The 22,563-nt window shown below is 41.9% G+C and overlaps 1 protein-coding gene across 1 annotated transcript in view; it reads right to left on the reverse strand.

Moving 5' to 3' along the window:
* Positions 1-22,563, reverse strand: part of GNA12 (G protein subunit alpha 12) — a 40,646-nt gene that overhangs the window by 9,421 nt on the left and 8,662 nt on the right. The window contains exon 2 of the mRNA XM_053957444.1: positions 19,082-19,297. Within this exon, the coding sequence (XP_053813419.1) occupies positions 19,082-19,297 (216 nt within the window). The remainder of the gene's footprint in view (positions 1-19,081; positions 19,298-22,563) is intronic.

Consider the following 22,563-nt stretch of genomic DNA (forward strand, 5'->3'; position numbering starts at 1 on the left):
CTGGAGCTTATTATTTCCTAATATTTAAAACTGGAAGTGTCTTTTCATAAAGGAGAGAGAACACACGGATTTGCAAAAGACTACCATGTATCAACAAAAGATTTACAATGGATTGCTGGCAGAAAAAAAACACTTCATTTTTGGGGGGGTGGGGTGGGGGAGAGGGGAAGTTTCCAAAGAACAATTGCTCTAAGAGCTTCCTTACAATCATGAATTTTCATAAGGTGAAAGTAATTTCCTGTATTTTTTGGCACTCTGTGGATCAGAAGAGATATCACAGACTGCATGAATAAGAGAAAAGGGCTTCCTGTACAGCATTAGTCATATTCAGGAGATGGGAGAGCCCAGAAAGAAAAGATCACTGAAGCTACAAAAAAAACCCCTTCTCTATCTGTTGTGCTCCATCCCACACAGCTCCTTCAGACATGCAAAAATACTGCAAAGGAGCCATTTCTGATGGAGATGCTTCCAATTTTCTACCCAGTTGCTTCAAGAGTCCCTGCCTGTCTGCCCACCCTCCCACGCTGGAGCAGGGAACAGCCATGTGCTGTGAAATGCAGGGACACACAGGCAGCATCACCTGATTTACAGCTTCTGCCTCCCCTAATTCCCACCCCACACATCCATCACTCTGACATTCTGCACACTGATAGGGAGGTAAGAAAATAAATTGATTAATGGAAAAAATACATGTTCATTTCTGCAGTGATTTAAGGAGAACAGACTTCTCTAAGATTCTTACCCAGCTCTTATTAACGTTGCAATCAAGCCATGTAATTTGCTCAGGGAAATTTTAATCAGCAATGGCAGAGCACAGGGAGAGCTGGGTAACCAAGTCAGGTGGCTGGAACAGGTGTGAGCACCATATGCATGGTCTGACAGATCTGAAGGAATCTGAATATTCTCTTCTAGCACAGAATCCAAAGGCATCCAGTACTTAAGTCAAAATATCTGTTTCCAGCCAAAACAACAAATCCTCAACAAGCTCCAGAGGGTTTGAAGTTTAAAAACCCTCAAAACATTAAAGCACACAAACATGAAGGGAAGAAAAACACCCACCAAAATCCTTGCAGAGCAATAAGTCCAAACCCAGCACACACACTCAAAAAGGATTAAAAATCCTTTTTAATGATTCCCTGATTAATGATTCTTTATTAAGTCCTAGGGAAGTGTGAAAGTTCCTGCACCAAAGGCTTCTGGAATAACTTGCTTCTACACCTTAGTCAGATTTACAGCAAATTGGGATGTTCTGGGAAGCACATTCAGTTCCTCCAGGCAGCAGCACACACATGCACTGGGCATTAACTGACTTGGTGAGTAACACATAACATATTAAATGAGGAAAATATAAAAACTCCAGGTTTCACAACTGTTTGCTATTAGTGTTTTTAATTAGAACAGTTATGCTAACTGAACATTCCTTTCTATATTCATTTTCCCTACTCATTTAGACAGCAATAGTAATTAGATCTAGAAGTTGAATTCATTGAGTTTTATATCAAGCTCCACTTCAATGGATTTTTGAATTCCACTAATAAATGATTGTTTATGCAAAGCTGTCTCATGCTTTGGGTATTATACACACAAACAAATGCTTATGTATATAAATGTATGTATATAAAATATACACACAGTTTCTAAATCAAAGTAGGTTTTCCATTCAAAGCAAATAATTATCAAAATAAAGTATCAGCTGCCCCCCCTTTGTGTTGAATTGTTTTTTCTCTTCGTGACACTGGCCATAGAGAAGCTGGTTTGGCTTTTTCAGTGCAAATATTTAGTGTTTCCCCAGTACCCATGTGGCCATTCAGCTCCATTCAAAGCTGGCTTAGCAGTACAAGTGCTCTCCTCCTCCAGATCTTAGCCAGTTATTTCAGGTCCATGACCATGACTTCCTATAAAAGTGTCAGCAAATATTTGTAACTGATTCATCAGATGCTAAAAATATCTTTATGCAGATTGATGACTTCAATTTCAGTATTTTAATGGTTTTTATTGGGAAAAAAAAAAGCTTATTTTAACATCACAATCTATTTCAAGCTATGCTTGCAAAGTAGAAATGAAAGCTGAAGTTATTTACAATATATGTATATTTATACCCTCTATGTGTATTTATACTACGTGTAACTACCTAAATATAATCACATCGTGGTGTGTTCACTTAAAAAACAAACAAAAAAGATCCAGATCAGATCTTTTACAGGCTGATGTTGCAAGAAAAACTGTGGCAGCTCCAGAAACTTCCCCTGATCAATGGTGTTCACAGAAGGCTGTTGAGCTTCTGCCTTTCAGATTCAGAAAGACTCATGTCTTCCATTGTCCTAATAGTACACTACTTCCTTTAAAAATATTCTAACAATATTCATAAATAATGCTCTTGAAATATGAAAGACTAATTTCAACCAGCACAAGACTGAGATAGGAAGCCCCGTTCTGTCACAGCCCCAGCAGAGTCTGTCAGTGAAGCATTTACACACTGACATTTCTGATTTACTTTATTTTTAACTAGTGCTCAATTAGCACATTTCACATTGGAAAGTTACAAACCAGTTCGCTATTTTTATGGATTTTCATCCTCCTTGATAATAAATCAAGATGTTTCAGCGGTGTCTCCTGCACCCACACCCCGTGTTTTACGGGACAGCTGTGGGGGAGGGAACAGTGACCTCTGAGTTATGAATTTTACGTAGCTCAGATGATCCTTTTTTAGTGCCCCAGAGTCCAGCAGTGACCATTCGTGCTCCACTCCTTGCTCCCCAGACAAGAGTGACCACAAAGCTCGGGTGACTCATTGTGTCACTGCTGAGCTCTCCTCCCTCTGCAGCCCAGATCCTGTGAGTAACAGCTCTGCGTCTGGGACCAAGAGAAGGAGTTAGAGATGCTGTTCCCATTGTTCAGGAGGATGAGTCACTGCACATCTGGGAACTGGGGGAATGAAGAAACACAAACAGAAGGCCTCAAATGAGCCCACAATGCAGTATCGCTATTGGATTATTAAAAAAAAAAAAGTTATTCTTTTAAACTGGCCTATCTGCAGTATAAAGTTTGGTGAAGCCAGAGAAAATAGTGCAATTTGTTTAAAAACTGACTGGTGGAAGAGAAAGGGAGGAAAGTTGAAACGTAAACATATACTCCTGCTTCCTGAAATAGTCCTCAAACTCTTTTTATAAGCTAGATTATTTTGACCACAGCATTCTCAAGGGGCAAAAGCCATGAAATAAAAAAAATTTTAATCTACATACTTTGTGCAATGTGAATGCCATTTTAGTATGAACTCCAAATAAGTCACCGTGAAAATAATGATTGAACTCAACATCCCTGTCCCTTCAGGCTACGTTCAGAGCACATAGGAAATCCCCCCCCAGAAATATTATAACTAATCTGGCATCACTTCCTTTGCCATTGATAGCCTCATTCTGGGCAGAGTTCCCAAGCAGTGTTTATTGCATGAAAATAATGCACAGCAATCATATGCAGATCACTTTAAAATACCCCCAAAAACTCAGCAGACATGTTCTGGAAAGCCAGAATTTATCAACCTGTCACTGAAACCCTGAGTTATTCAGAGTGAGCCCTGGTCAGATCATAAAGGACAGTGACACATCCCATTGTCCAGCTCCCTAAAATACTGGCTCATTTCAAACTTTTCCTGCTGAAAAGCAGTTCCTCTATATTCTGCTCTGAACTAGAAGACTTGAAAGGGGACTCTCTGTTCCAAATTGGCTTTTTTCCTTTCCTTGTCCCAAGGCCTTTTTGACATAATATTAATGTAGCCCTTCCTGATCATTCTGTCTCTGGCTGCTAAATTTAGAGTGTACAATTTAAGGTAGACCTGTCAGTCTTGGCTTGTTTCAGATGATGGATTAAACCACAGAGGAAGGAAATGTTGTACTTCAAGGAAGCATCTAATACAGATCAAACAGAAACACAAAACACAGATCTAAGAGAATTCCCACACTGCAGTGAAACAGATACTGCAAATAACTGCCACGACCTGCAGCAGAGCCTGCAAGGTGAGAGAACACTGATCCAGATAAAACACCAGGGCTGGGCACCCACCCCCTGCTCAGGAGCTGGAAAACACTCAGCAGCAGGGCTGAGAAACACAGAGGGAACCCAGGAGACCCTAGGAAGATGTTTGGGAATCTCCCAGCTCTGAGATCTTGGATACATAAATGGGAAGAACTGAAAGCACTGATACAATTTCATCCAAAGCTGGCCTTCTTTTAAGGAACCATTCCATGAGGGCTGCTTGAGACATGTACAGACAAAAAGCAAACTTGCAAGCAAAATCTTTGTTTGCAAACACTGAGATCTCCCCTCTTCCAGGTTTCCTGGGATGTCAGTCATCTCTTGACTGTAAGGGTCTGAATGGCACCACTTCAGATGTTTTATAAAAGCAAGAGGCCCAAGGGAGAAGCGGGGTTACAAAATAACCAGAAGACCAGTATTTGAAAATGTTCAGGAGTTAGATCAGCCAAGTTTTTGGGTACTGAAATTTGAACCAAAACCTCACCATCAAAAAGTGATACAGAAAATGCTTTCCTTAGTGAGAGGCACCGGACACAAGCAGCAGGTTGACACCCTGCCACCACAACACAAATCCTTTGGGAGTGAACGGGCTCAGGCTCTGCACCCTGCTTCTGTCCAAGGGCTAAAACTCTCCTGAGGGACAGCTACAAACAAACAACTTCCCCTCCCCAAGCCCACAGGCTCCTTCAAGAGATTACTTCTAAATCTGCACTTCTATTCAGCCTCACTGCTAACAGGGCATGGATTTACCACAGCCAGAAATGTGTTCCCTCCTCTCTGACAGCTGATGAATTCAGTATTATTTTCCAAGGAGGTGAGCAAGTCTGTGCTTGTTAAGAATTCCCCCAGAGGATGCTGAAGTAACCTAAATTGCCCTGAAATGCTGATGTCCATTGGACACTGCAATTCTATTCTACAGATATTCTACATCCTGTCTGGGCATCAAAATTTATTGACACAAGACAAACATTAATTTTTCATTCAACCACCAGCTCCAATGCAGAGATCAACCACTTCTCCTTATTTAAGCTGTACAGAATTCCAGCTATCAGATCTCTCCAGTGTTATTTAACTTCCTCCTTAACAACAGACTGAGCTCCTGGCTCCTATCCAGCAACTCCAGTGCTTATCCAAGTTGCTGCTATCTGGACCCTACAAACACACCAACTGCAAAAAAAGTACCATATGGTTCCAAACTTCTAAAAATTACCTCTCCTTTCTCCTGCCTGCTCACACACGGTAAGTATCAGATGTTAAGGTCTGAAAATATTTAAAATTCATTATTTGTCACCTCAGTCCAAACAGGCAATGGAAAAATTTGTTTGTACACGTCAGGGTGGGTTTGTATTAACTCATCCTCTATGACACATGGCCTAACTGCTTTGCAGCATATGGAAAATAATAGGTGATAAGTATTTATTTAATTCTCCAGAAAAACTTTAGGTTAATCAGAGCTTCCACATCAGTACTAAGATCTGTGGAATCCTGTGACTGAAATTCCAGCCTTGCAGCTAAGAAACACTCATACAGGAGTGGAGTTCTTTGCTGAAGGGCAACTCTTAACATGTGTTAGCTTTTTCTAGCAATCAAATACAGCAATTCTTTCTCCCAAGTGCTGCAAGGGAAAACTAGAGTTACATTTTTTCCTGAAATTCTAGGTATTTCTACATCAACAGAATGTAGATGAGATAAATTACTTTTGGACTAGGTTAACAATTCTGTCCATTTGTCTCAAATATGCCCAGCAGCAGCAGTGCCTCCAGGAAGAAAGGAATTTTCTGTTAATAGACTAAGGCAGGCTCCATCCTACACTAAAAGCTTCAAGAAACATTAAAAAAAAAATCCCTGTAATTTTGATTTTACTCATACTTCCAGTCTTAATCACTGTTGTTTCTGCTTCACAGATCTGCAGTGGCTGGAAAAAAAAAACAGGTGCAAACAGCAGAGAAAACAGTACTGGCCACAAACAAAACACAAAGTGTAACACAAACATGCTAAATGTTAGCTTTCAGAAAAATAAATCTAGAAAAATCCTTAACCAGACAGACCTGCACATGAGGGATTCAGCATGTCCTACCCTTCACTGACCAGCTAGCAAGAGTTGAGGAGTGGATGCAAGGGGATGCATGACCAAATTCATGTTTAAACAACAAAAATAGTCCAACGACTGCATCCAACATCAGCAGCGAGCCCGGCTCAGACCTGGCACGAGTGGCTGCCAGACCTACTCCTAAGCATCCCATGGAAGGATTCCTTCCTGTTTCCCTGCCAACTGTCCATGGGAATTCATTGTCTGCAAGTGCTGCCAGAGCCCTTTCATCTCCACACCGGAGGTTCTCCGTGGAGCCGGGCGAGCGCACGCCACGCTCAGCTTCTCATTCCAGGCACAGCCAGCTCAGCACCCCAAAAACAACTGAAACAGCACTCCTGCCACAGCTAGAACAAAGTCCTGAGCTGCACAAGGAGGGATGGATCCAAGATTCTGGCCCATCACCAGCAAATTATCCCATTTATTCTCAGTGGGCGGCTGCCATGGAAAAATGGCAGCGACTGGATGTTTTTGCATCCCCTGGAATGATGCACAATCCCGTTATTCCCTGACCCCAGGCACAAGCTTTGTTCCCAGCAGGTCAGAATGCAAACCTGAAACTTGCTTTGTTTACAGGAGACATCTGCAGAACTAGAACAGACAGTGACAAAAAAAAGTACCTCCTGAATTAATCTAGTCAGCAGTACTGACTATCTGATCAAGACTAAATCACAAGTTTACCAGCGAGTTTCCCTTTCAAATCTTATCAGATCAAGGGATGGGAAATAAATATCTTAGATCTTGTGGGCTGAAAAAGCAGCTAACACCAGCCATGAGAGAATGTTGAGCTTGGACTTTTCCATGGCAGGTGGCCAGCTGGAAAGCTCAGCAACTTGGATGCACTTACAAGAGGCATAACCTTGAGTATCTTGCAGAACGATGCTTCCTGCTCCACTTACACCAAAGATTTGCTGCAGTGTCCTAATGCTCCACTTTCTGGGGAAATATCAGCTCAGACATATCACACTGAAATTTGTTGTTAAATGGTGACTGTAAGGATTGCAAAGTGCCGTTCATCCCTCATATTTCTTTATAATTTTGTTCTAAATAAGATTTTCATTTTGTCTGTATGTATACTGAGACATTTTTAGATGGGCAGACTAAAATGATGGCCTTGCAAAACTCAGTAAGTTGCTCAATATCTGAAAGTAAGGTTTTAGGTAAAACCCAGCTAAAATGCAACCTAAGTCTTAGCTGCACTCAGGAGTACTATTTAACAGTTTGATTCCTATAAAATCAAGTGTCTAGAGAATAGAGTGCAGAAAGAAATTAAATTCCACCTTGCCTGCATTACTCTGAAGTTGTGCCCCATGCCCATTACCTCAGTGCTTGGCAGGCTCAACCACAGACAACACAAGGCTTGCAAGTCTGAGGGACTCCCCAAGGCAGCTTCACAGCTGCTTCTCAAAAATCATTTGCCCCAGAAACAAAAACCTCCTTTTTCAATTAAGGTTTGGTATTTGTTAATTCTAAGAGACTTAGAACTGACCAGCCCTGAGGTGCAGTTTCTGCCTGTTGTTACCCTGCCTGCCTCCCCAGTGCCTTTCCAATCGGTGGGAATTCTCATCCTGCATTACCTTGCAAGGTTTTTTATCTATTCACATCAAAACATATTGGCTATTCTAAATAATCTCTCCCTTTGTGACAACTGCTTTGGCACGAGGAGGAGGAATTCTTCAAATCTGCACTTAAACTTTCACCCTACTGATACATCAGTATGAAGATTTCATGCAACCTGGACTACTTTCAACATAACTTCAGAATTTGTTTTCTTTCAGGTCTGAAAACAAGTCTGAAGATGAAATCTGTGATTAGAAATAGGTGACAGTTTCTATCCTTAAGGCCTCAGCTACACATAGAAATTAATCAAGCCATGGTGGAAAATGAAGTGAGTTTAACAAACTTTTCCAAGCTGTTGAGCAGACTAGTCTATAAAAAAATCCTAATTAAAGCCTCGGTCACATCCTAGTGAACTGGAGAGAGGGCAGCAGTCCAGCCACGTGGATGGCCAGCTGAACTCCCTGCAACCAGGAATGCATGTGCTGGGCTGGAAGCAAGAAGACAGAAAAAGAGGATATAGTAGGTGGCTCTTTTGTCTCCTGCCCATATCCAACACCATGACTGATTCACTACTGTGCTCTGACCAGACTGAAAGCACACGGATCAAAGCCTTGAATTCAGAGGTGGAATTAAATGGGAAAGAGTTCCATCAATAAACCAGTGCTTTTCCAGTTTGAGATTCTACTGAGTTTTCCGAGGCAGAATTAAGCAAGTATCAAGGAAAGCAAGTCAAATTAAGAGCTTTGGGGGAGGGGTGGAGAGCAGACCTTCTAAGGACAAACAGCAACAGTTTGTTCAGGAGGAAAGCCAAGTGAAGCACAAGTCTGCCTCAGTCTGACTGCAGGAATCTGTGTTGTATACAGAGGAGACATTCGAAAGGTGTCAATAAATTACTTCTCAGAGCAACATGTTTTCCACTTTCTCAAACAGAAAATCTTGCATGATGTTTCCAAGAAGTTTTCTTGCCCTCCCCCAAATCCTGAGTCAATAATAGAGCAAAACAGGTTTACTCCTCAGGGTTGCTCTAGGTGTAGTTGCAAACTAGTGAGAAGGTGGGGACCACAATGCCTTCTGCCTTTGCGACAGAAGCTTTTCCAGCAGTACAGCTGAGAAAGGAGAAGTGAAACACGGAGCTAACCTTACCCTTCTCCTTCAGGAAGGGCACTCAACAGCTCTGCTCCCTCCACCAGTGTTTGCTTATCAGCTGCTTGGTTTGTAGCACTTTGGAGCACTGAGATATAACAGCATCACATTCAGGTGCATCTTAAGTCACCTGACCTATGAAACCCTCCCCTGTTGCACAGCTACCACTGCACATAAGCCCAGAAGTCAAAAGTCAAACTGTTTCCTCCCTTCCTCTGCTCACCTCCTCTTCCTCCTCCACACTCAATACCTGTGAAACAGAGCCTGGATTTGTACAGTCTGTGAACACTTTAGATACTCCAGTAACTCGGAACACAAACACTGAAAAAACTACTCTTTGAGGTACAGAATCTTATTTTGGCATCAGGAAAGGAACCATTGCTTGGGAGAAGGATCAGTGAGATAAAGACACTGTCATCACTCCTCGGCAAGCAGCAGGTTAAGGCAGTTTGTGCCCACTTGTGATGCCCATGGCTTGTTCCTTCCCCAGCAGCACAGCGTGCTCAGCCACCCCCAGGCTGCATCTGTCCCTTCTCCAAGAGCAGCTTCCAAAAAACCCACCCAGCATAAACAAGAGCTCAGTGCAAAGCACAGCTCCCCAAACCACCATTTCCTATTGCTCACTGGCATTACTCTGTCCAGAGCTACAGCCCAAGGTAAGCTGAAGCCAAGAGTGGTTTGCATTCAGTGAAACTTTCCATGTTTTAAGGCAAACCAGGCTTGTTTGGGAGACAACAGGAGCAGGGGGAAAAACAGAAGAAAAGTAGCTTAAAGACATTACAATCTTTTTGAGAAGTCATTGCAAAAAGGTCAGGATTTGGATAGGTAGCAAGGGTACAACATCACCACCTGAGCAGGTTACTGCTGCCTAACCATCCTACCTGCATTTTCCTTTGCAGCTTTCTGTCAGGTCCCATCTTCTCAAGAACATGGGCTCATTAAACATAATTCACTCTCACTGTGATAAGTAAAGAACAACTTCAAATATCTGCTAAGTATAAAAACACAGAAGATATGCCAATAAGACTCTCTCATAAAAACAGACCTAGTTTTTAATGTTTTGCTTATTTGTTCATCTGTTCATGTTACTTGTTCTTGATCCTACATAGCTTACAATAAACTAGGATATTCAGGAAAGCCTGAAAGCATTCATTACCCCTTTATCCTATTAAATTCAGTGGCCCCTTTGAAAAATCCAAGCCTTAACCTCTTACAATTTTTTCTCAAGGGAACCTTTTAGAACATTTTTAAAGGCACTGAAAACACCCTTGCTTTCTGTCCCAGTTCTAGGTGAAAAGCCCAAGGTTTGGTACCACGAAAAAGCTGAATGAGAAGAAAGCTGAATCACTACAAAGAACATATAAATGAGGTACAAAAGGCTGACTTGTAAAACTGGAACTTTCTGAAGTGCACTGTCAGCACTGCTGCTCTGAGCAGAGAGCGCCATGTCAGGGAGACAGGCTTAACAAAACCAGTCACCTCTTCTTGGGCAGTGCCTGTGTTTTCCCCCAGTTTCCTGAAACCAACCACAGGGTCAGAAAACTGCTAATACAGCACACAGCAAGTAGCAGGAGCTCTCTCTTTCCCTTCACACAGCTAACCCAGTCCTTGCTGCATCTTCAAGTAGTTCATGTAGCTTTCATTCATCAAGAACTCTGAACTCCCATATCATGGGAACAAAAATATAAATGTCTCCTTTTCAATTGTATCTTTGAGACTGAATGGATGAAACCAGTCTGACAAGTGGAGCCCTTCCACTAGAAACAGTATTCTTTGTTTTTAGGCAGAAAAACATTAACATATATGTCTCTGCATAATGAAGAACTTTTGTAGCAACTCAAAAGCTTCCCTTGTGCTACCATGACTTTAACCTATGCAGATGCTCATTACTGAATATGTGAGCTCTCCAAATTTCAGAAGGAACTCTTCATTAGACTCCCTCTGTCATTCAAAGGGTGCATCTTTAAATGTGCCTAACTTCCCAGATTTCTGGAATACATTTTCATGACTGGGAATCTCTAAGGTGATAATAGTTGCCAATTTTGAAGTCTCCTGAATGATTGAGGTCCATTAGAAACTTTCTGAGTATGAAATTAAACAGCATAATCAAAGCTAAAGGCTGCTCACTGGGCTGGATTTGTCTCTGCCCAGACCTTTCCTGCACACTAGAAAGGGATAAAGAGATTACCCCAGTGGTTTGTAGCTGCAGTTGGGTACTGGCTCAGACAGCCTGAACTGAAAGTTTCCTTCCTTGTTTCTCACAGCATGTGCCAGCATTTCTTGACGGGAATGCAAAGATTAATTACAGCTGTACTTGCTCTGAACAAATCCTCATATTCAATACAGTCCTGCAAGATTTAGAGTAGCACTAATTAGGGCTTAGAACAACAATTCTGCAAAGACAAACATACAGAGTATTTTTTCTAATTATTTTATGCATAATAAAATTAAAGCTTCTTTCTAGAACCAAGGTGGCATTTATTCTCAAGAGCTGGGAGCCAAAAGGGCTTTTCCAGCCTAAGAACATTAGATTTAGTGTTTCAGTGCTGTTGTTGAAGGTAAGATAGCAAACAATAAACACTCCCATGTACACACAGAGAGGTAAGGATGAGTAAAAACCTTTTGGGACACCCAGACAGTTCTCTAAGGGGCTCAATTACTAAGAGGTAAAGACAAAAAATTGTCTGTACTTAGTAAAATACACATAAGGAAAAAGAAACCTTTCAACCAGGAAAATGTCAATCATTAGGCAAGAGGCAAATGCTTGCAATGAATTTTCACCATGGGAGGTGTAAATATGAAGTTGTTTCTCTCATTTATCTTAACCACCCCAAAACCACAGTCAAGATGTACTGGCTTCCAAGGGCCAGTAGCAAAAAGCTCCTACAGGAAGGTCCACACTAAGTCTGAATTTCAGCCTTTTGGTACCCATAGAGAGCAGAGCATTAATGAAGTGCATTAACTGCACATCTTACAGACTTTGGAGTTGATTTTACCCAAAGCTTTTGATCTTTAAATAATGTAAAAATTAAAAAAATGTTGAGTGCTGGGAATTCACTATACAGAATAGCAGGACAGCCAGTAGCACAGCTCTTTTTATTCAGATCCATCTCAGCTCCCATATGGTAGGCATATCAATTTCTTGTTATCCACTTATTTATTATGTATGATCTGCTCATTACTTTCCAACTTATCCTCCCAATTCCATGCAGGCCACATTTCACCCAGCTGTTGCACTTTGTCATAACCTAAGGTCAGGAGAAATTCATGGCAAGAATCCTTCTATTTTCCCACTGAGCATTCAGCACTCAATGCTTGGTTGAGGTTTCAGGTAGGTACAGTCACAAACTGCTGTTCTCCAAGACTTTTCCACTTGCAGTGCTCTAAAAAAAGTCATAATTCATGACCTTTCTGGTTCTTCTTATTTCTCTCCAATAGCAGAAAGTATTTAAGAATGGCTAATAACTGTTTTACCCATCACAGCTTTCTTAGGTTGGTTCTGCCTCACAGAACAGCTCTCGTCACTGAGAAAAGATTTTGCAAGAGCAGATTTTGCTAGAATTCAAAATGATTTGCAGTGATTCCAGTGAATCCAGCCTTCTTTAAATGCAAGTTCTTCTCACCTCTTGTTCAATGGCACTTAAAGCAAAACTCAGAGCACCAAGTGGAGCATTCCTTGCTGTGGGTGACAGCCAACATCTCCAACTCTGCCTCCTGCTCCAGCTCAGTCTTCAGGCTGAATCCCTGACTGTCAAGACAAACTAGCACAGCCAAACCCTGCACTGCACCAGGAGCTCTCTGGTGGCAGCAGGCCCATTAACATATCTCATTTAAACATTCATTTTTAGAATATTGCAAATTTAAGACTGAGGATTGAACTTCTGCAGATGCAAACTGGCAAGCTTTACAGCCTTAGCCAGTACCCACAGGATTTTGTGTGAAGGTTTCCAGCTGCATTTTGCTTTGCTATCTCTCAATTTTTAATAAAACCTAAACTATAGCTCATGAACTTCCACCTCCTTTAACAAAATATCACTTCTGTTTGAGGGTTCTTACTTGAGACCTTGCTCTGAAAAAAATTTTCCTATTTGGTCATAGAGACAGGATTAGAAGCCAGGGACTCCAGCTGCTAATCCTTCCTGCTGCAGAGCAGCCACCACGCTTTGCAGTATTACACTTAAACAAGCAATTAACTTCCCCTGCTGTACAAAGATGAGTCAGACTCCATAACCTGACCAGAAACTTTGGAGGTCTTGGGATTGGAAACAGAGTTAGAACTAAGAACTTAAATCTGGATCTCTGGCACTTAATTGCTGTGACACTGGCTCAAAACCTTGCTCAGATATTTAACTAAGAAACATCTTCATAACTCTCCCTTCCATAAGAGTCCAGAGCAAGTCAGTGATCTTTTGGTAAAGTCTGCAAGTCAGTGATCTTTTGGGTTAATATGACATCTTCTGTCAGGTAAGGCCACTCTTTCAGAATTCTAACATAACAAAACTAGACTATCATTGACTATTACTGTGTTTTATATATAAATTACAGCATTATCATTCCTTGCATGTACTAGCTGTGATTCAGACAAGCCAATTTACCATCCACAGCTTCACAATTAGCTTCAAAAAGAAAGAAAGAAAGAAAGACTATAATATTGTTAGATACAGATGCACTTGACTTTCAGCACTAATAGTGTGCAAATAAAAAAAAAAAATTAAGGCTCAGCAACAGCAAACATGAATTTCTGCTTTGTAGCTCTACTGTCAATCCCTTGTTTTGTAAAAAATTTTGTGGGTTAGAGTGGTATGTCCCATCCAGATATAGAAAAGAAAACAAAAAACCATGTAACTTCCCAGAAATAATTTAGTTTCACAGGAGTTCTGCAAGCTAGGAAATACCCATGCAGAACTCAAAAGTAATTTGGCAGAGTTGCTGCCTAGTCCCAATTACATGCATTAAATGGTAACAAGATTTCCCAGGCTGGCACTTTGAACAGTGTGGTTATTGCCTTTGTACATCTCACCAGTATTGGTCAAGCCTCAATGGATTTCACTGATGAAATATGAGAGTTTCACAGCTCTGGAAAAAAAAAAAATCATCCTTGCAGAATAGGCAACATTCACAGTCTCTTGTGTAAGCTCATATTCAAACAGTAGTTTGCAAAGAGAAGAGCTCATTTTTGTGTTACAGCCAATTGTATAAGCTGGGCTGGATTTGACACTCGGTATTTCCTCAAGTGCAAAGTGATTTACAGCGATGCCAGGCACAAGTATCCCTGCATTTCAGGGCTCTGCCATATGTGCTGAGAGAGCAAACTGCCTAGAAACATGCTTTTAGGGCTGGCTCTACCCTGCCATTGCATCTTAAAGAGAAACAATCAGTTGGAAACTTTGTGCTTCAGGATTTGGGAAATCTCTGTTCAAGTGCACTGAAGAATTCTGACAAAATCCAGCCCATTGCTGCAGATTTCATTGAACATGTCACTTCAAAAGTCACCTACTTCTCACATTAAGTCTGTTTTCTGCTGCCCCATCTCTCAATTCACTTGGCTTCAGCCAAATTGCTGCCACAAAATCTCCCAGTGCCACAGGAGCTGATGTACAGCCCAGCTCCTCATTACATCACTGCTGTACTGAGCACTTCTGTACAAAAATAAAGACATTTAAGCCACAGTTTGTCTACCCTGAACTGAGAATTAGTGTGAATAACTGGTGCCTCCCCTGCACACTGGCCAGAACACACAGCTGACTGCCTGTGAGGCTGTGAAGCCATCAGCTCCTTGCATGGGGAGAATGCAGCAACGAAGCTCTCCCACCCCAAGGAGCAGGCTGCTCCCTCTGCAGTGTTCCAGCACACTGCCTGTCCTGGCAGGCAGAATTTAACCAATTCCAGGGGCTGCTTAAAAGAAAAACAACAAACCCCTAGTTAATTCTCAGAAGGGTGACCCATGTGCTATTGCAAATATCCCCCAATTCCCCCTCACCTCTCACCCAGAGAATGGTGAATGAATACAAAAGAAAGGGTCTTTAAAACATTTTCCAGAGTCTTCCCACAACCAAGGCTTCAGAGGCTCTCAGTATTTGAAGTATTAATGGAAGTGTTCCATACAATTCCCTGTGCACACATCTAAAAATAGCTATGGACACAGTACTAAGGTTTTTGTCTATATTTGCAAGAGCCTTACTTCCCTCTCAGGAACCACAACTTCCCATTAGTGCTGACATTTATTTTTTCATTAAAAAAAGAGCTATTAAAACACCAGAAAGTCTTTTAACAGTGCAGGAAACATCAGTAATAATATTAATACATCAATAAGGACAATTTCAATTGATATTCTGGTGATGGATCATGAACATATGTTCTATAACAACAATGTCAATTTTGCTCTAAGAACTGATAAAAACACATGATGGTCTTGGCAGATCTGCTCATCACTATCCATCTGTTCTGCCTGTGACAAAATAATTTTTATTCTCTGACAAGTCCTATTTGCCCCATCTTTACCCACAATGACATCAAGCATGCCAAGCTGCAAGAACTCAAGAGTATCTAACCTTGTGTCAGACTTTTTGTTCTGGACTCATTAAAGAGAAGTGAATGGCTTCTCACATTCTCACAGTAAAGACCTGAGAGAATGGAAAAAACCAAAAAAACCCCAAACCACAAACCAAAACAGAAACCACATGACCAAAGCAATTCCTATCTTGGCCTTGGTCTCCATGGTTTATAGCATAAAAGGAAATGGCACTAATGGGTGAAAAAGAGCCTGCAGATCCACGCACCCAAACTCCCAAATACACCCAAGCACCTCTCATTAGGCTCAAACTGCAGCAGCTCCCACCCCTGCAGCCAAACCCTGCAGGAAATCCCACTGCTGCTCTCCAGGAACATTCCCAGTGGGATTTGTCTCCCCCTGCTGATATTGGGGGATTTGCAGCCCTTGCCCAAACTACCACGGGCACCCTCCAAGGAACAAATATCCCAGGACAGCTGGAGACTCGTGACCAATGTATTCCTTCCTAACACACAGACAGAAAATGGGGTGGGGATAATGAGGGCAGGGGAGAAGCGAGAAGAATCCCATTCTGATTACAAAGGAATTCCTATTCCAGTAGTTAAAAAAACGAGGACAGACGTGACAATGGAAGCAAACATACAATGGAGCTTTTGTCCCCAAACGACTTGGCTCCCATACAAGGAACAGAGGAACTTGGGTTGGTGGGGACTGGCTGGGGTAGGGGAAGAGAGAGAGGCTGATGTTTGTAAAAAGAAAGCAAAATTGGTTCGTCTGCTTTAAGACAGGCTGGGAAGACAAAAGCAAAAAAAAAAAAAAAAAAAAAAAAAGCAGCCTGCTATTGTAGAATCCACCCACTCACTTCTGAAACGCTCAAAGACCCAGACAGGGATTTACAACCAGCACTTGGAGGCACTGAGTATGAAGCAGAAAACACTCAAATGCCCAGAGGCAGCTTCTGCAGTGCCAGAGAAGCAGCTTTTAGATTGCACAGGGTTATGGTCAGAGCTATTTTCTTTCAACAAGTTTGTTACTGCTGAGTCAGTCACTGAGCGGGGCATTACAGACCATAGGAAGGCACCTGCACTGCAATTTTCAGCTCGAGTCAACCAACCAACATGTTTTGCTTTTTAACAGTCCCACAGCTTCCTGGAGAAACAGAGCATTCACCAGCAGACCAATAATCCTACAGCTCTGAAGCCAAAATAACAACAATGATTTAAAAAAAAGCTGGTGTTCAGTTGACTGCAAGACGGGGGTAAAGAAAATGCCAGTGCTGAGTGGGGTTGTTTTTTCAAACAGTGTCAAGGCACATTCAGAAAGATCACAGTAATGTAAAGCTGCAAAATTTTGGTGATGATTTAAGAACTATTTTAAAGATAATAAATTCAGTTTAAACCAAGCATATTCCATTTAATAGCTCGCTTATACTAGGGAAGAAAGAGAGTGCTGATGCAGAGGTTTTCTTTAGCCTGAGTTAAAATCGGTTTAGAAAAGATTTATTTTCTCAGAGTCCACTATATCTGGCTTCTATTTATTTACACAAGTCTATATCCAGCAAGGGTTTAAACTAAATGAAGGTATGGGTTTACACATATCATATGCAATTACAAATTAGGCATCTCCTTAAACCACCTCTTTCTTTAAAACATTATTTACTTTTAATTTTTTTAAAGGAATTTTACAGTTGCTTATTCCCGTATACTGAGGGAATCAGACTTCTGCTGAACTAAGAAGCAAGATATGGAAACTTGTTCAAAGTATTAAGGTGTTAATAATTTGTTTAATTCAGAAGCAACATTTAAATCCTTTTATGCAGCCAAGTGCTTTTTCTTAGTTACAAGTGAGGGACTTTCTGATCCCCTGGTGATGCAGCCTGCACAACAAAAGAACAGCATCCAGATTTTCTTGTTGTCAGTGCCACAGGACTGGGATGGAGTTAGAGTTTTTGTGGCACACGTGGCTGCAGTATTGGCAGGGGAACAGCCCTGGTGCCTGCAGCAGTTCCAGGTGGCCCAGTAACACCACCCAGGTGACACCAATGGCATCCAAAAGGATGCACAGTGGAACTGCAGCAGGATGTTGAAGATGACAGCATATCAAATGATCACTTGCATGCCTCTCTGCTTTGTTTCTGTGGGGCTTTTTTATTTTTTTTGGTATTTCCTGTTTAATCCTCTAAGCCAGGGAAGGCAGAGGTAGGCCTACTACATTTGGAATGCCATTTATTCAACAAATGGGACTTTTTTCAACCCCCAGTTTGATACTACTTTATTGCTAACCAGTACAGGAATGAACCTCCCACATGATCCCCATCTGAATTTCCCTCTACAAACAAAATCCATGCTTGACCATAGCATTTCCCAGGGAAACAAACAAACAATCTTACCAGGCTGCTGATGCAAGTATTGCTTACTATACTGGATTCTCTTAGCAGTTGAGCAGTTGTTTCATGGCAAATTCAAGTTCCCTGTGGCATGAGCCATCTTTTTATTCCACATTTGAACAGTGCTTAGAACAGCAAAGCCTGTGTCTACAGATGCTAGGAATAATAGAACAATTAATCCATCCTCTCTCCCCCTGCACATCCTTCCCCCCCCACCCCCAGTGCTGTAACATGGAAATTGTTTCATTTTTAGCCTAAGGAAGTGAGGTTTATCCAATCATCCTGTGACAGCTTTGCTTCACCATTTCATTTATTCTTTACCTATTTGGCAGTCTCATGATACTTCAGAGACAGATTTCAAAGATATGCAACAACATGACTCAAGCAGGCATCTTATTAGTGGAGACAGATGAGTACCTAAGGGCTGCAGCATGAGTTTAACTACAGTACCAGACACTAGAGAACCCACACAGAGAAGCAGCATGAGGGAATAATCAGAATTTCACTGTCCAATTTCTCTAGTCCTCCTTTTCCTTCAGCTGTATTGACTTCCTTTGTAAAAGAATCTAAAGGAGAATATACAAAGCCCTGTTTCTGTCCTTTAACCCCTCTAATTCAACTATAACATAGCAATTGTGGTACCAGGTTGTCTGGATCAGGACCTTGCTCCACAGAACGGAGAAGAAAAAGAAAAGGAAAAGAAATCCTCTCCATCTTGTACATATGAAGAAAAAGGAGTGGATTATGAACAGCTGTCAGAAACATATCCCATACCAGAAGTGCAGCTATTTTGGCACAAGAGCATGAAGACCTAATAACAAGAAAGCAGGGAAGAGAGCACATTTTTATGCTCACTGTCATCTTTCAGTTGCTTATCCAAGTTTCAGTTGCAGACGTCAGGATGAAAAGAAACAGTCAGGGAGCAGCAGCCTGAATGGGTGTTGCATTCACTTCAAAAGAGCTGCATGCAGGAAGAGTTTGCCAGTATCAATATAGTGCAAGCTGGCAGGACTGGAAAGTTACAAATTAAGTGTGCCTTCATCAGTGACCTACTATGAACAGACCTACTGAGCTGCTAAAATATTTTTAGTTCAACCAATTCCTGCCTTTTTTGGTTCCTCTTGCTCTTCCAGTTTATCCAGTCATGTGCACTTTTCCACTCCCTCTTACTGCCATGTAGTTTTTCAAGTTTGGCTCCAATTACCACTTGTTTCTGCTGCTGAAGTGCTCAGATTTACAGCACTCCTACGAACAGCTAACAGGGTGGCTCCATCTTGCACGTAGCAAGCTGTGTTTGAGCTGAAGAGAGATTTATACCGCAGTGCTTTTCTCCTCCCACCGAGGAGATGGATGTACTCACCAGCTGGTACTCGCTCCGGCGGCTGAAGGCTTCCTTGATTCCCGAGTCCCTCCAGAGCGCGCCCAGGGCGGGCACGTAGAGCTGGAAGGTGGCAGGCTCGATGGGCATCCCAGCTTTGTTCTCAAAGGCCATCAGGAACATCCCATGCTTCTCATTCTCTGTGTACTGCCAAGGGATCCCCAGCTTGTCCCGTGCGTCAACCAGAACCCTGCAGCCCTAAAGAATGATTCACAGAAGAAAGTCAGTGAATAAAGATTAAAGTGCAAAAGAACAAGGACTTGAAGGTACTTGAAGATTATTTTTTTGACACTGTTCTGGTGAGACTGAACTCAGGAGAGAGTCAAAACCATTGTTTATTGCAACATCTCCAACAGAAGTAAGATAGAGCCTGCTTCTGTAAGCAATTTAGCCACAAAATATTTCCCCAGGTGGAAAAAGTATTAGCGGCAACAGCTAATGGCAACAAGCAGTGCTACCAACAGATAATGAAAGTAAACATCAGTGAGAGTATGAGAAGTGTCTGGGAATTAAGAAAAGTGTCTGGGAACTAATGTGTGATCATCATAGCTGTAGTTTTAAAAGTAATACCCCGCCTGAAACCACATTCTTCCATTTTTTTCTTTGCATTTGGACAAATAGGACATCCCAGCTTTCTCAAGCATTAGGGAGGTCAGAAGAGCATGACAGGACTGAAGACATTGCATAGATTCCAAGCTACCAGGCTCAGGAAAGCAGATCCAGTTTTCCCTGGGAATCAGCTTGCTTTTTGAACTTGCCACACATTTGCTAAGCAATGTGGCTTTGCTACTCTAATACTGGAAAAGAAATCTAGAAGCAAAGCAGTCTAGGTCTCAAATTAAATTCAGGATTACTGAGCTGGTTCTTTTCACATTTTTCAGTTTTTATGGAAACCTAAGTTCATATTCATGGCAGCAAACCAGACACATGAGGTTAAAGAAATTTGATACTTCAGTCTTGACTCTAACTTCACCTGCAGTAAATAGCTTCCAGTGGCCAATATTTATTTCTCAATAATGAGCCCCATTTTAGTAATGGATCGATCTGCTAATGGTGACTCAGCATCTCAAGTACCATTGAACTCACAAGTAAAATCTCTAGGTTATACTGGATTAATTTCCTCATTATGTTGATCTTTGGTTCTAGAGATACAAAAATAAAAAAATCTCCAAAAGAGAAGTTCTGTTTCCACAGCTACTCACAAGAGCCTCCACATTACTGGACTGATCTCTTTCTTTGCACACTTTAAGCTATCAAAACTGCATGTATGTTTTATTAACACTTGAACCTTTCTGCTCTCCAGTCCTTTAGCAGCACCACACAACAACAACTTCCCAACAGCAACCAAGATTAGAGAGGGAAGTGAGAAGCAACTTAGTGGAGTGTCAGAGTAGCAACTCAAAGCAAAGTGTCGTGGCTGTCACTATCCAGCAGCGCTCCTGAAGAGCACCTTCCCAAAAATGCAAATATTTATGATTCTCTACTGATTGTTACTTCTCATAAAGTAGAGAATGTATCACCACAATACCACGAAAAGACTAAAATCAAATATATTTACCAACTGATGCTTTAAATTCCAGACATAACTATTTAGTAACTCTGTCATACAGACCAAAAGCCAACTCTCATTCCTAGTTGCAGAGTTTATCCCTTTATTAACAGAAGTCTTTCAATGGTTATTTGAAGGGCACTAGCAAACAGAAGCATGAAAAAACCACTTATAAGGCTCTGTCTCTGAACTGCAGATGCCTCCATGACATCTCACAGCTTCACACACTTTTGCAAACCATCCCTTGCACACACTTCCATCTTGGCTGCAACTGGAAGGCAGGGTCAGCTCCCCACTATGCCCAGTTAAGAACTTGGGAGATTTTTCCAGAGGATTGTGGTGGCTCAGACCAGCAGGACACGGTTATTTCTAGGTGTTTAATGCCAGGTTTGTCTCTGCTCAGTGAGAACTGCTGTGTATGAAATGGTTAATCAGCACTGTGTGTGGGACAGTGATCACCATCTCCCCATGGGCCACCATCTCCCCAGCCACTTCCAACCCCCTGGGTCACCTCCTCCCCTCGCTGCCCTGGGCCCTGCAGGAGCTCCCAGCCCACGCAGCTCTGACCTTTCTCCTGCCTGGGCCCTGCAGGATCTCCCCCTCCAGCTCTGGGGCTGCTTTAACCCTTCTGCACCTCACAGCACCTCAAAGGAATGGCTGCAGGTCTGCACAACTCCTGCTTGGATAAAAGAGCTCTGGGACCTCAGGCCAAGTGCATTTCCCCACACTGTTGTTCTGACTTTCCCTGCTCCTGCTGGAGGCACGGAGGTTCTCAAGAGGCTGTTTGTTGTTAGGGAAAGTTTCATTTTTTGTGTGGAGAAAACCACAGAATAGTTTCAATCAAGGCCATACAGACTGCTCCAGTCCCAGAATAGTCACTTATCTGCTGGCTGCTGCTTGTTGGAAACGCAGGTTTGACCCTCCCTGAGAAAAAAAAAAAAAGGAACTAAACTTAGGTCCCACAGACCTTGTGGGATTGGATTAACCAGTGTAAGGTCACCCATGGGGAGCACGTGCCATCAGCATTACTCTGACTGTTCCAGAGACAGATGTTGCCAACAAGTCCCACGTCGAGCCCAGCCTGGGACAAAGTGGTTCAGTAGTAGGACACCAGCATCAGCACTGACAAACAGACACACACTGCATGAAGAAAATAAACACATAGGCTAGAGACTAGCAGGAATGCTGTCCTGTGCACGCCCACAGCACCTCTCAAAATTTTCAGAACATGTCTGCTTCAACATGTGTCTCTAAAACACATCAGGAATAAAAGCGTCACATAATGAGCAAAATAGTCAATGTTTCTTCTGCCCAACTCTTAGCAGTTAGAAGTGTGACTCAGCAAAACCCCCAGTAAAGTGAATCTAAACTTAACAACTCTCCATCTCCACAAAACAGTTCCATAAATGCTACAAACAGATGTCAAAAAGATGAGGAGAAACAGAGAACTCACTAAATTTAGATCCTATGTACTCCTTCTCTCACATCTCAGACTTACTGGTAACACTGTATTTTGCAACCTCACTGAGCATTTGATAATCCCTGCCTCATTAATCTGCAGAGCAAGTCACCATAGGAAAGGTTTCCTCTTACTGGAAATACAAGCAAGACACACTTCCTACCCCTTTCCTGACAGTTTTTCTGATTTTCTGCGACTATAGAAAATGTCAATTCACTCTTTCATTCACAAGGCTGAACACCATCAATTACCATTCTGTTTTCAAATTTGGACTACAGAAAAAAATGAAGCAACAAGTTTAGATGGGAAATAATCTGAACACTTCAACTGATTTAAAGCTTTTGTGCTGCAGTTAAAGCAGGACCCAGAATAAGCATAGATGGAAAGAATTAAAATTCACAGATAAGGCTAGTGTCAGGCATTAGAAAACAGAAAACCTGCAGCATAATTGAAGCA

This window comes from Vidua chalybeata, chromosome 16 (assembly GCF_026979565.1).
Source record: "Vidua chalybeata isolate OUT-0048 chromosome 16, bVidCha1 merged haplotype, whole genome shotgun sequence".
Lineage (NCBI taxonomy): Eukaryota > Metazoa > Chordata > Aves > Passeriformes > Viduidae > Vidua > Vidua chalybeata.